Source organism: Podarcis liolepis, assembly GCF_965112155.1.
Source record: "Podarcis liolepis genome assembly, chromosome: 3".
Taxonomy (NCBI): domain Eukaryota; kingdom Metazoa; phylum Chordata; class Lepidosauria; order Squamata; family Lacertidae; genus Podarcis; species Podarcis liolepis.
In genome coordinates this window covers 68,318,933-68,332,949 of record NC_139557.1, presented here as the reverse complement: position 1 = coordinate 68,332,949, position 14,017 = coordinate 68,318,933, and the positions used below count along the sequence as shown (strand labels likewise).

General features: G+C 40.7%; 1 protein-coding gene across 20 annotated transcripts in view; it reads left to right on the top strand.

The window, feature by feature from the left end:
• SYNE1 (spectrin repeat containing nuclear envelope protein 1) overlaps positions 1–14,017 on the top strand; it is a 273,458-nt gene that overhangs the window by 127,291 nt on the left and 132,150 nt on the right. For all 20 annotated transcript variants that reach the window (XM_083496328.1, XM_083496315.1, XM_083496320.1 and 17 more), the window contains 13 exons: positions 694–849; positions 1,929–2,093; positions 2,496–2,668; positions 4,814–4,967; positions 5,392–5,535; positions 6,447–6,611; positions 7,760–8,077; positions 9,537–9,692; positions 10,783–10,953; positions 11,186–11,512; positions 11,728–11,880; positions 12,915–13,082; positions 13,814–13,990. In XM_083496328.1, the coding sequence (XP_083352454.1) occupies positions 694–849; positions 1,929–2,093; positions 2,496–2,668; positions 4,814–4,967; positions 5,392–5,535; positions 6,447–6,611; positions 7,760–8,077; positions 9,537–9,692; positions 10,783–10,953; positions 11,186–11,512; positions 11,728–11,880; positions 12,915–13,082; positions 13,814–13,990 (2,427 nt within the window). The remainder of the gene's footprint in view (positions 1–693; positions 850–1,928; positions 2,094–2,495; positions 2,669–4,813; positions 4,968–5,391; positions 5,536–6,446; positions 6,612–7,759; positions 8,078–9,536; positions 9,693–10,782; positions 10,954–11,185; positions 11,513–11,727; positions 11,881–12,914; positions 13,083–13,813; positions 13,991–14,017) is intronic.

The window sequence follows — 14,017 nt, the reverse complement described above, 5'->3', positions numbered from 1 at the left end:
ATAGCCTAATAGCATTTTATCCTTTATAGGATAGTCTGAAAAATACTAATTCCGTATAAAATATTTTACTAACAGGATGATATTTAGCCCTGTTTTATTATACACTTGAAGATAGAGAGGTGTGCTGCAGAGAGGGTTACATTATCCTTCCAATGTAGGATATGTGGATGTGTAAAAGTTCACAAAATATAGTAGGGGCAAGAAAATGCTCAAGTTCAGCATATTAACAAACAAACAAAAAATAGCCAAACAAAGTTGATTTTTAGACCCAGGAGCTTTTGGCTTATACAGGATTTTCCTCCCACTCATTAAGTATGGATTGACACAAGAATGACATCACAGACATTATTCTGATGGTGTCAGTGACACGTGCAACCACACTGAGGTGGTAGTGAGGAGTGGTGGGGGCATTAATGCACCTCCCCACTGACAGAATATTGGGATTCAATTACTGAGCAACAGAGGCACTACGTTGTGGAGAGATATTCCCCACATGAACACACACAGAGAACAAATAGGTAACAATTTCACATTCCTTGCTCTATGAACTGATAATCTGGAACAGTTTTTTATGTCAATGTCTCATAACAGATCTTTGCAGATGGCCGTCCTTTTAATTTCCTTGCTGCTTGCCGCCTTTGTGGTTTGCTTTTTTGCACCCACACTTAACAGAAACATGCTTATGCTTTACAGTCTGTCCTTGAGGAAATAAGGTGTCATGAACCTCAGCTCGACAGGCTAAAAGAAAAAGCTCAGCAGCTTTGGGAAGAACAAGCTGCCAGCAAAAGCTTCATGCACAGAGTATCTCAGCTATCTTCTCAATATCTTGCTCTGAGCAATGTAACAAAGGTAATGCGCTTTCACCCTGTGTGCTTTTATGCAACACTTCTAACAAAAAAAAAATATGAAAGCTCGTATCCTGAAATAAACAATTCTCTTTGTATGTCCTTGTGCTGGTGATGTTAACAGAGATACTGATAAAAATGTTCAGCAATACTTAAAAGAGCAGGCATAAATAGTAGTATAAAGCATATAAGTTAATGCAGGACTTCTAGATGCAAGAAGACATAGTCAGGCCAATGCTGTACTGCAACTGGTATAGTGTTTCAGCCAGTGTAGGATATCCCCAAAAGGTTGTAGAAGGAGAAACCATCACACCCAGCAGTAGTGCATTTAAGGAAGATTAAAACAGGTCCACTTAACATCATAAATAATTACACTGCGGGGGGGGGGAGTTAGTTTTTTTTAGAGACTGTCCCTCGTATTTAGTTTGTGGGGCGTCGTATCCAATGGATGACAGGGTGAACACCTTTTCAATTCCATTGGATACGATGCCCCAGTCTCAAAACTACATTTCACGTAAGACCAGTTGTTCTTTTCATGTTATTTTGAAGGAAATAAACATTGTGGGCTTTTTGATTCATGGTGATCAGTGGTATCACCGAACAGTACCTCTGATTCATTTGGGGGCCCATGCAGTGCTCATGTAGTAGCATAGGCTCCCAAAGGGTTCCTCAGGAGATTGTCTTTCAACCAAAATGCCTCACATAAATAACAAAAACACATAATGCATGAAAAGTATAAATGCCCTTTTAAAAATGTTTTCCACATGTGATGTAGACCATAGCTATAATGTTGTACCACATGTACTCAGTTTAAATGCAGCAGGAAATGTATGTATTTCAGTCATAGGGTACGAGTACATATTATACATGTGCTGTACACACCCATTATGTAAAGACACAAAGCTGGAACAGACGGGGATCTCAAAGGCAAAGAAATTTGGACAGTTCATCGATCTAACTTTCTGGCCCATGGCTAATCCTGACTTTAGTTTTCTGAGATTTCCCTTTCTGATTTTTTTCAACTCTAGTGGAATGATAGATTATCTGAATGGTTGGTAATGTTAACATCTGTATGAATTTAAGGAAAAGGTATCCAGAATGGACAGAATTGTAGCAGAGCACCAGCAGTTCTCTCATGATCTGAAAGAGCTTCAGGACTGGATGGCAGATGCAATTCAGATGCTAGAATCTTACTGCCATCTCACAGCAGACAAAAATGCCCTGGACAGTAGAATGGCAAAGCTGGAGGTAAGTGAATGAGAATTCCCCAAGAAAACTAGTGGGGAAATGGTTAAATGCATCTTCCAATTCTCTACTTGCTTCCTCCTTAAACATCTTTTCATTGGGGGGGGGGGGAATAGGTCATCTGTCACAATTGCACTTGCTTGCATACATCAGGTATTTTGGCTCTATGTGTAGGATTGCAACAAGTGTGAGGGCTCATTTCTAAAAACAGCAGGAAAGGACTCTATCATTTCTCCTAATGGAAAAAACAGACTGTTACTTCTACCTTTGTGACATTTTTCTGAAACTATGGTAGTGCTGTGGAACACTTTGTTTTGCAATTAAATTTGGTGATTTATAATTAAATTTTGTGGAAGGAGTACAGCATAATGATAAGGATGGAAACAGAATCTTTTTGTTTTACAGGCACTACTGTCGGTGAAACAGGAGAAAGAAATCCAAATGAAAATGGTGCTAACAAGAGGAGACTCTGTTTTGCAAAATACTTCAGTAGAAGGAGTGCCAGTCATTGAACAACAGCTGAGAACACTTAAAGACACATGGGCTTCCCTTTTGTCTGCTTGTATCCAATGTAAAAGGTAAAAGGAGTGAGGGTTTTGAAAAGAAACTTATATGCAGTTGGACATACTGGTTGGTATCAAATGAAGTGGTTCTACAAGGACTTTTGGCTTAGCAGTGAAACTCTCTGGACCAGATTTTAGGAGTGTACGGGAAGAGGAATGGGAAGGGAAGTTCCACTGCAGTAGCAGAAATCTTTGCACTAGCAGAAGTGCTTTGTTGGATACCACCCACAACAACTGCATTTTAAATCCTTTAGATATATGCTTAATTAAATTTGTAAACCATCAGTGTGCCATTTTCTCACAGACATTTCCCGAGTGTTCCTTTTGAACACTGGCCTATTTTGGGCAAGTGGAGTCTATATTCATAAGCTGAGTCCATACTTTCCACTTTCAGAAATTTTGCATTCAGTTATTCTAATTTCTCTTTTTAAAAAAATAAACCCAAGGTATCAGATGCAAACAGGAAAACAATAGAAGTTCAAAACCATTTAAGACTCTGGGGGATTACTAGACATGGGAAATTTCTCAGCTATCAAATCTAAACAAGTTTGCTCAGAAGTACAGTATAGTGCATTCTGTGAGCTTTATTTCCTAGTAAATTTTATGAGTATTCCAGTTTAAATGATATAGTGAATGAATTAAGAAAAAGAGAGAGAATTGGTCATTACAGTGGTGCCTCGCAAGACGAAATTAATTCATTCCGCAAGTTTTTTCTTCTTGCGAGTTTTTCGTCTTGCGATGCACGGTTTCCCATAGGAATGCATTGAAAATCAATTAATGCGTTCCTATGGAAACCGCCTTCAGACCAGGTCCGGGGACAGTCTGTCCCCCGACCTCTTCTGAAGGCTGGGGGGACGGACAAGGGCTTTTCTTCCCACCCCCAGCATTTTAAAAAACCCCGGGCAGCGGAGGACTTCTCCGCTGTCCGGGGCGATCTTAAAATGCTGGCGGGCGGCATTTTAAAATCGCCCGGGACAGCGGAGGACTTCTCCGCTGTCCGGGGCGATGTAAAAGCCCCTGGGAAGGCAGGCAGGGGGGACAAAGACTTTTGCCCCCCGCCCGCCTTCAGAAGAGGTCCTGGACCTCTTCTGAAGGCGGGCAGGGGGCGAAAGTCTTTGCTCCCCACCGCCTGCCTTCCAAAGCCGTCCGGGACAGCGGAGAAATGCACTGCCTTTCTCCGCTCTCCCGGGAAGGCAGGCAGGGGGGCGAAAGTCTTTGCTCCCCCCCGCCTGCCTTCAAAAGCTGTCCGCGATAGCGGGAAGCGCTTCCCTGCTATCCCGGACTGCTTTTAAAATGCTGGCGGTGGGGAGCAAAGCCTTTCGGCCCCCGCCGGCCTTCCTGGACCTCTTCTGAAGGCCGGAGTGGGGGGAAGACTTTGCTCCCCACCACCAGCATTTAAAAGAGGTCCCCGGAGATTTCCCTATGGGCTTTCTTCTTACGAAGCAAGCCTATAGGGAAATTCGTCTTGCGAAGCGCCTCCAAAACGGAAAACCCTTTCGTCTTGCGGGTTTTCCGTCTTGCGAGGCATTCGTCTTACGGGGCACCACTGTATTTGAATATCAAGGATCACACCCACCATAATTTGTCCCTTATTCATTAATTAGTTTCATAAAGAGCTAGTATAAACATGACTTAATGGGAGTGCAAAGATTTCAAGCATTCCAGAATCACTTCATGTATATTTTTTTCCTTTCCAACAAGACAAGAATGAGAACCTGTCCATAAATCAGCTGGACCAAACAGTCCATATTAGATTTCTGCCACAATTAAAAGCAGTACATGAGTTGTCATCCTCTTCCTCCAAATTCCTTTCCCTTTTGTGTTGTGTCTTTTAGATTATAAGTCTTAGGGCACTGACATTTGTAAGCTGCTCTGGAAGCCTACTTTGGCTGAAGAGCAGAATGAGAATGTTGATGATGATGATGATGATTAGAATTTATATACTGCCCTATACCCTGGAAGTCTCAAGGCAGTTCACAGAAAAGTCAGTGCTGGCAGTTCACAAAATAAATGCCTACTCTCCAGCTGCTACATATATAAAACTATAAGCATACATTATGTTATTAGTTTATTCTTGAATGCTCATGTTTGAAAAAATATGAATAAATGGGCCTCTTTCAACTTCTTAAATGTGTGTGCATATATTCATTGACATTTCAGCCAGCTGGAAGGAGCACTCTCTAAATGGACAAGTTATCAAGATGATGTTCGGCAGTTTACTAGCTGGATGGATAAAATAGAAGCAATCATGAATGCTTCAGAAAGGCAGTGTGCTGAACTTAGGGAGAAAAATTCTGCACTCAGCAAATCTAAGGTTTGTGAAAAGCCCGTTTGTGAAAATTGTAGCAGCATCCACACATGCAGCCAAGAACTCTACATTCTACTTACAGCAGTAGCATTCTCATGACACATTATAAACTACTTCTAAACTGTGTCAAGCAATTTTTCTTTAATGTGAGACGGCTGCTATTGGGGGGGAAATAAGACTCTGATGTGTACACTGGTTATGCACGTACATTCAGGATATGCCCATCCTATGTTCTTAATTAAAACTTAATTACTCTAAACATGTATTAATTTATAAAAATTGTGCTTTTGATATTGCTTAATTAACTGCTGCATAACTCTATTATACTCCTTGTCAGCTTCATACTTAATTCATATTTGATAAATTATGGAAGCAACTGTCGTTTCTAAACATTTCTAATCAGGTTGTTAACACTCTTTTTGTTTTACAGTTACTTAAGGAAGAAGTGTTTAGTCACAGCACACTGCTAGAGACAATTGAAATTAAAGGCATGGGCATGACTGAACATTATGTAACTCAGCTTGAACTTCAGGACCTTCGAGAGAGATACCAGTTTCTCAAAGACAGGATAACGGTATTGCTTCTCTTGACAATTCTATGGCTCTTTTCATTTTGTAGAGTTATTTAAAGAAAGTGTGCAAAGCTTTTCTTGTGTCTTTGCTTGTGGAATTCTGGAATTTGTGTGCTTAATTTAACTGATAACCTTAAATTACTGTTGAGTTTTGATGCCAGTTACCATATTTTTCGCTCTATAAGACGCACCAGACCACAAGACGCACCTAGTTTTTGGAGGAGGAAAACAAGAAGAAAAAAATTCTGAATCTCAGAAGCCAGAACAGCAAGAGGGATCGCTGCGCAGTGAAAGCAGCAATCCCTCTTTCTGTTCTGGCTTCTGGGATAGCTGCGCAGCCTGCATTCACTCCATAAGATGCACACACATTTCCCCTTACTTTTTAGGAGGGAAAAAGTGAGTCTTATAGAGCAAAAAATACGGTAATTTACGAGTAAATCAAATTACATGCAAAAGCTGTGTTTAGTTTATCTGTTCCCCAGTTATATCTTTCCTAAGTATTCATAGTAATCTACCACTTAAGGAGCCAGGTAACTTAGAGAAATCAGATATTATTACCGTATTTTCGCTCTATAACACGCACCTGACCATAGCACGCACGTAGTTTTTAGAGGAGGAAAATCCGTAGGCATGCCACCCGTAGGCATTCCCTCCATAACACGCACAGACATTTCCCCTTACTTTCTAGGAGGAAAAAAGTGAGTGTTATGGTGCAAAAAATACGGTATTTTATTATACATTGCACTAGCTTTCCGTGTCTGGTGTCCTTCATTTGTTTGAATGACTATCCTCACTGACCATTGGCCATTGAAGACATTTGGAGGGCATCTGTTTGAAGAAGGCCACACAACATATTTGGTCTGTGTCAGGGAAGCTTTCTCTCTTCAACACTAATGAGCTATTTCTAACAACAGGAGGCAATAATTAAAGCTGAAGAAATGGTCCGCTTGCATCAAGAGTACCAAATAAACCTGAAGGCCTTTGAAGCATGGCTAGAAAAAGAACAGGACAAACTCAACTGCTTGTCACATCTTGAAGGCGATGCAGAGAGACATGAAGCAACACTTGGAAAGCTCCAGGTAGAGTTTTATACATGTATTGCCCTAATAAGAACATTTAGTACAAGTGGCACAAAAAATGTAACTTCTGCAGTGTATCCCCATACCCTAAGAACAGTGCTGCTGTTCAGGGCATTAGCCAACCTGGAACCCTGTGTTCTTGTTTAGGGTTTGAGGGAGGGGGGCATTCGAGAGGAGGAAGGAAAAGGGAATTCTTCTTTCCCATCCCACTGAGGCCTTTCCCTGCTGTGATATACAGCACTGGAGAGCTCGAGTTTGCAGCAGGCTGCCAACCATGTATGGGGGCTTATTATAGCTAGCTAGCTTGTGTGTGTGTGTGTGTGTGTGTGTGTGTGTGTGTGTTTCTTTTCCTTCCTTTCTCCTGAAATGTCCTTGTATAATGTGGGGAGGGGAGTTTGAAACCTCACCGCATGCATCTTCTCTATCCTCATGCATTCCTATAAATTATCGGAACCTTGAGCGGGCCAATTTTCTGTTCTTACTGGAACATAACTGTTCTTGTCCCAAGTTTCCTTTTTCTTGTTTGCTGTCTCTCTTTTTTATCTGACACTTCAAAAGACACTGCACATCAAGGAGGTTTGTTGATCCTCATCAGGCTGTTTGATGACGGTATCTGAGTATAGTTTAAAAAATACTTTTCTTTTTATTTACAAACTGATATGCTTCTATATTCATAGGGAGAATGTTATAATCTCTATTTTATTTTTGGGTACCCCCATTTTGCTTCCACATTGATAGGTATCCAACCACCAAAGTTCATTACAGTGGGCCCTCGGGTTACAGACGCTTCAGGTTACAGACTCCGCTAACCCAGAAATAGTACCTCAGGTTAAGAACTTTGCTTCAGGATGAGAACAGAAATTGCACAGCGGCAGCAGCAGGAGGCCCCATTAGCTAAAGTGGTACCTCAGGTTACCCGAGTTCTTAACCCGAGGTACCACTGTATTACAGGCAATGATGTGTGTTGGTTGCAAATATTATGAAATTTTATGATAATCTGTTCATTGTAAACTGATGTCTGTGAGAACTTTGAAATGCACTTATGCAGTCTCAAATATATCCCAGCTAAATGTAGGGGCTTATACAGTAATACAGAATCTCTGTACGGAATTATGGAATGATTAATGCTAATCTTCCTGCATTTTCAGGAATTACAGATGCATTGTGCTGAGGGACAGGCCTTGCTTAATGCAGCACTCCATGTCAGGGAAGAAGTAATCCCATGGGGTATACCCCAATTGGAAGACAGAGTACTAGAGTCTGTACGTCAAGACTGGACAGTCTATCAACACAAGCTTTCTGAGGTCAGGATGCAACTAAACACTACCCTAAGCAGACTGAGGCTGATGGAGGACAAATTTCTGAAGGTGGATGAGTGGCTCAAAACTCTGGAGGAGAAAGTTAACATCAGAAATGGGCGGCAGTCTGACAGAGCCACAAAGGAAATGCAGCTACAACAAATGAAGGTGATTAAGTTATATGATGATGGTAATTTATAATGGGCCTGGATTTACATTTAGAATGTGCAGCCTGCTAATTTGCATTTGTCCTGCCAATGAGCTTACTAACTAATTTGTTCCAGGTGCTGACTTAGTAAGTAATTTTGTACATCTGAAAGTTGGGCATTTATTTCTACCTGTGCCAACTATTTGGTATTTCTGGGATAAATGTAAATGCAAATGTTTCCAGTCTGAACACAGGTCACCAGTATTCTTGCAATGTGTGAATGATGTGCGTATCTTTCTCTGGTGGACCATTATAAAAATAGATGAAATAATAAAGTACCCTGGAACATATTAGTGAATCCTGGCTGGAATAAGAATACTCAGCTTGTTCTGGCCTACTAAGTAAAAAAGTAAAGGTAAAGAACCCCTGGATGGTTAAGTCCAGTCAAAGGCAACTATGGGGTTGCAGTGCTCATCTTGCTTCAGGCCGAGGGAGCCGGCATTTGTCCAGAGACAGCTTTCTGGGTCATGTGGCCAGTATGACCAACCGCTTCTGGCACAATGGAACACCGTGACAGAAACCAGAGAGCACGAAAATGCCATTTCCCTTCCCACCGCAGCGGTTCCTATTTATCTACTTGCACTGGCATCCTTTCGAACTGCTAGGTTGGCAGAAGCTAGGAAAGAACAACAGGAGCAAACCCTGTTGAGAGGATTTGAACCGCTGACCTTCCGATCAGCAAGCTCAAGAGGCACAGTGGTTTAGACCACAATGCCACCCACTCCCCAAGTTGCTCTCCCTAGTTGCTCTACCATTGAGTTCAGAATAAATATAAGGGAGGTGGTGGCCTTTCTATACTGCAAGGGCTTTCCTTGTGGAGGTACTTGCTGGGATTGATTGCGTGCTTTTAGTTGGGATACAGAGATAGATTGGAGCTTAGTGATAGACTGGTTGTGTGTTGCTGGTGCAGAAGAGTACAGAAGACATGAAACAGTTCTAATCAGTGATTTGGCTTCATGTGAAAATGAGTTGTGTAAATGTATGCGTAGGTGCAAAATAATGGGATCTGTGACCCGTCTGTGTGTGTGACTGAGTCAGCTGAACAATCTATGATCATGTGAGGAAGGAGATTAAGTGTGTACGTTTATGTGTAGGATATGTAATTGGTAGTTGAATAGAAATTCAGTACACATAAATATAAATCTGCAAACAAAGCACATCCACATTTTCTTGTATATCACCCAGTAGTGGAACATTAATCTGAATCAGTGTTTAGGATTGGGCATCATTATTTCAGTGTTCTTTTTCTGTTCCACAAAAATAATATAGTATAAGTGCTCTGTGTTTAAAATGCCATGCTTATAATTGTTTATTTCATAAAGAGAGGTTCCATTCTTCTGTTTTCATTTTAATAGTTCCTAAACCACATTTTTGTCACTTCTGTGATATTATAAAAATGAATATTTTTCTTTTCCACAGAAATGGCACGAGGAGATAACAGTCTATAAAGATGAAGTTGAAGAAGTTGGATTGTTAGCCCAGCAAATTCTGGAGGAGAGTCATACTTCTAGCAGGATGGGAAGGCAAGCAACCTACCTTGCCTCTCAGTACCAAGCTCTAGTTCTTCAAGTACTGGTGAGTTATAAAAATGAAAAAAGAAGTAGAATATATATATATATATAGAGAGAGAGAGAGAGAGAGTTATTCACTGTTAACTGAAAAGTAACAGGTTTTTTCCATCAGGCTAACTGGTTCACATATACTGTAGACAGTCCTAACTGCAGTTTAGGAGTCCTTCAGTCCATTTAATTTTAAAGCTGCCACTGATTTTAATGATCTGCTTCCAGTCCCATTCTATCTTCTAGATGTAGCTTTTCCTTGCTGATATAGCCATATGAAGATAGGGATGATAATAGAGGCAGGGCCAGCAGTGCAGTCTTGCTTCTCCTTCAACACATGGAAATAAATAAAGAATGAAGGAAGCTTGTATTATCCGCAGAAGCACACAGAATGTTCTGTTTTCCTGTAGGCACTTGAAGTAGACCAATAAGCTTGGTATTTGTGTGTGTGTGTGTGTGTGTGTGTGTGTGTGTGTGTGTGACAGGAATGATTTAGTAGTAGTAAAAATAATAATAATAATAATAATAATAATAATAATAATAATAATAATAATAATAATAATTTATTTTTTATATCCCACCCATCTGGCTGAGTTTCCCCAGCTACTCTGGGCAGCTCCCAACCAAATATTAAAAACACAATACAGCATTAAACATTAAAACTTCCCTAAACAGGGCTGCCTTCAGGTGTTTTTTATAAGTAAGATAGTTGCTTATTGCCTTGACATCTGTTGGGCAGGCGTTCCACAGGGCAAGCACCACTACCAAGAAGGCCCTCTGCCTGGTTCCCTGTAACCTCACTTCTCGCAGTGAGGGAACCACCAGAAGGCCCTCTGTACAGGACCTCAGGGTCCGGGCTGAATGATGGGGGTAGAGACACTCCTTCAGGTATACGGGACCGAGGCCGTTTAGGGCTTTAAAGGTCAGCATCAACATTTTGAATTGTATTCAGAAACGTACTGGGAGAAAGTAAGTGCCTCTCCTGATCTATGTTTTATTTATAAACGGTGTATTTTGTAGTTACTAAAAGAGATGCAAGAAATGGAAAGAGATACAAGAAATGGATAAATAGTCAATAGTGAGACCTGTTTAAAATTTGCTTGCAGGAGCAAATAAAATTCCTTGAAGATGAAATTCGAAGTATGGATGAATCTGAAGTGTGCTTCGCTGCTTACAAGGAATGGTTTGGAGCTACGCTTAGGAAATTCAGAGATGTTGTGACGAAGTCTGATGTTGTAGATAAAGCAGCAATGGAGAAGAAAATGCAGAAGCTTGAGGTATAGTTTGCATATGACACTGGTACAGCAATTTAAAACAACACATATTTTACCAGCAGTACATAATGAGGTTGCAAAACATAAGAAAGCTTAAATCGGTTACAACTGACCATAACAGAAGAAAAATCTCAAGCTCCTGATGCACAGCAGTAGGAATAAAACTGATTCTGCAGAAGTAATTCACTCTTCAGTCGCAGGCCAAAATATAAACTGTCCATTTTTCTTCTTACAGGATCTCATGAGTGACATGGATGTGGGTCATAATTTACTGAAATCAGCACGTGAAAAAGGAGAGAAAGCTATTAAGTACATGGAGGCAAATGAAGGGGAACAGCTAAAGAAAGAGATCAATGGTTGTGTGGAGCAACTTGATGAGATGACCAGCTCTATCAGGAAAGAACACACAACCTTAGAGAAATGTCTCCACCTGACAAAGGAATTCTTAGATAAGTACAAAGTACAGACTCAGTGGCTGTCAGAGTATCAGATTGTACTACATACCACGGTGGATCCCAAAATGGAATTATATGAGAAAAAGGCACAGCTATCCAAATATAAGGTAAATAAATATTGTGAGCTATAAAATGAGTGAAGTCTTAAGCCAGAAAATGTAACTTGCTTGTGAGTCTCCCATATTTTAAGGATAACTTCACACCACATTTTTAAATGGGTTCTTTCTCAACACAAGAAAATAATGATACTCTGTGTGTTGTGTATTATATATAAATCCTGTATTCATTTTGAAGCACAGTTTAACTTTATTTTTCATTTTAGTCAATTCAACAGACAGTGTTTTCCCATGAGCCTTCAATAAAATCTGTGACAGAAAAAGGAAAATGCCTTCTTGAGCTAGTGCGTGATGTTAATTTGGCAGAGAACATTCAGAAACTTCAAACTGAATACCAGGAGCTCTGCAGCACAGCAAAGGTAAAATACCTAGGGTCTTATTCAGCTAACCGAGTGCACTAGGAGAAGCCAGCACAAGGATTCTCATAACTGCAATGGGAATTCCCCTGTTCATTGCCTGTACACATCCCATGCCATCCCCAAATTTGCTTTGGAAGGTTGAGAGAACTCCTGGAACAGATGGGGGCGGGCAGGAAGGGGATTAAGCTTTGGTTGTGCAAGGAAAATCATTGTGCTGGTGAAATGTTAGCCTTCGTGCTACATGGAATACAAGCTATGGCTCTATATAAGCCATGTTTTCTGCTGTAAGATGGTAATAATTATTTCTACAGGTGAATTTAGGCTTGAAACATAGGCTGCCTGCAGTAAGGCCTCTTCATGTCCTGGTGACAGCAGTCCGCAAATAACCTACACTAACAAAATGTTATTAAATTTGCAGAGCTTTCCTGTTGGGTGTGGGAAGTAGGTGACTAGACAAGTAATTTTTGCAGGTGGGGTGGCACACAAACAAAGATTAAAATGTTTGTTGTTCCTCTTGTTCTCTAGTCAATTAGTGCATCTTGCTGCAGATCGCCTCTTTTAAAGTGGAAATTTCCAAGCACTTGGCCAATATAAAGATCCACAGCACAACACTCTGTTTTTTTTGCAAAGAGCTGCAAATTGCACACCACAGTACAGATCTACAAGCACATTTCAAAACATCATCCTTCTCTTTGCTCTTGTTTCTTTTTAGATTAGATTTTTAAAGTATTTCTTTTATTCCAGTGTATTATAAAAAGATACTTTGTATGGACTGTGATCACTCTAGAAAGAGCAGAGGGGGGAAATAGGTACTGAGGCAGCCTGAGGAAACAATGCATGTGAAGAGCTGAGAACAGTGTTATAAAAAGGAGCATCCCAGGGCACAGGTGTAATGACAAACAAGTTCTGGCAAAAGAATGAAACTTTCTCATGCGAAGTTAAACATGTATTTTCATGCTTTTACAATCTGTATTTTGAGGGGGGCATGATTTGGAACTGTTTTTTAAATGTGACTGGTTTCTATGATCATGCAGGCTCATGTTGCAATTTTGGAGGTGAAAGTGAAACAGCATGAAGAATATAACACTGACTTACAAGAAGTGGAAAAGTGGTTGTTACAGATGTCTAGCAGGCTGGTTACTCCTGACCTTATGGAGAACACTAATCTAGAAATTATAACACAACATTTAGCCAACCACAAGGTAGGTCTAAATGGGCAGCAACAAACCCCCTTTTTCGTATGTTGTAGTGGGCCTTATGAGGTGAATAATATTTCGAAAGGTCATATATAAGATATAAGTATGGTAAAAGTTCATCTTACAGAAAAGCAAGTCATAAGTTCATGTTTACTTTAAAGGCACATGAGACGTGATCAGATTGATTGGGATACTGAAATGAGGGTTTCCCGGGGTCCCTAGATGAGATTGGCTCTACCTATGAGACTTCAGAGACAGAGCTCTGATGTCAGAGAGACCGATTCAATGTTGGAGCCTTGCTCTCTGAAGACACTGGTCCCTCAAACGACTGTCGCCCCAAGTGACATTAGAGTTGTGACATTTGTATGTCCTAACAGGATGCATGATAGGGGCATTTTGGATTGTGGCCTGGGTCTAAAAGATGCAAAGCGATGCTGGCCATCTGACATGCTCTGAAACTGGGGAGATATTTAATCATGCTTCTGAGCATCAGTAAATTTCTTCCTACCCTTTCCCTCCCATTGCTTCCAGTAGGGAAACAGCTATATATTATATATGGAGGAGCACAAAGTATTTCTCTGCCCTCCCTTCTGCCCTGATAGCTTGAGCCTGGCACAGTGTAGGATGAGGCAGCTCAACTCCTTTTGTCCTAGCCTGCCCCCCTTTGAATGGTGAATATTAAATGCTGTAAACATTTTCTGTGATATGTTGTGGTGTTTTGAATGCTGCTTTCTTAGGCAATGATGGAAGAGATTGCTGGATTTGAAGATCGCCTGAACAGCCTTAAAAGCAAGGGAGATGACTTGATAAATGAGTGTGCAGAGCATCTCCAAGCAAAATTTAAGCAAAATATAGAAACCCAGCTGCAGGGAACAAGGGATAGCTATTCAGCTATATGTAGCACAACTCAGAGGGTAAGTCCCTATTCATGTATGTTTAGT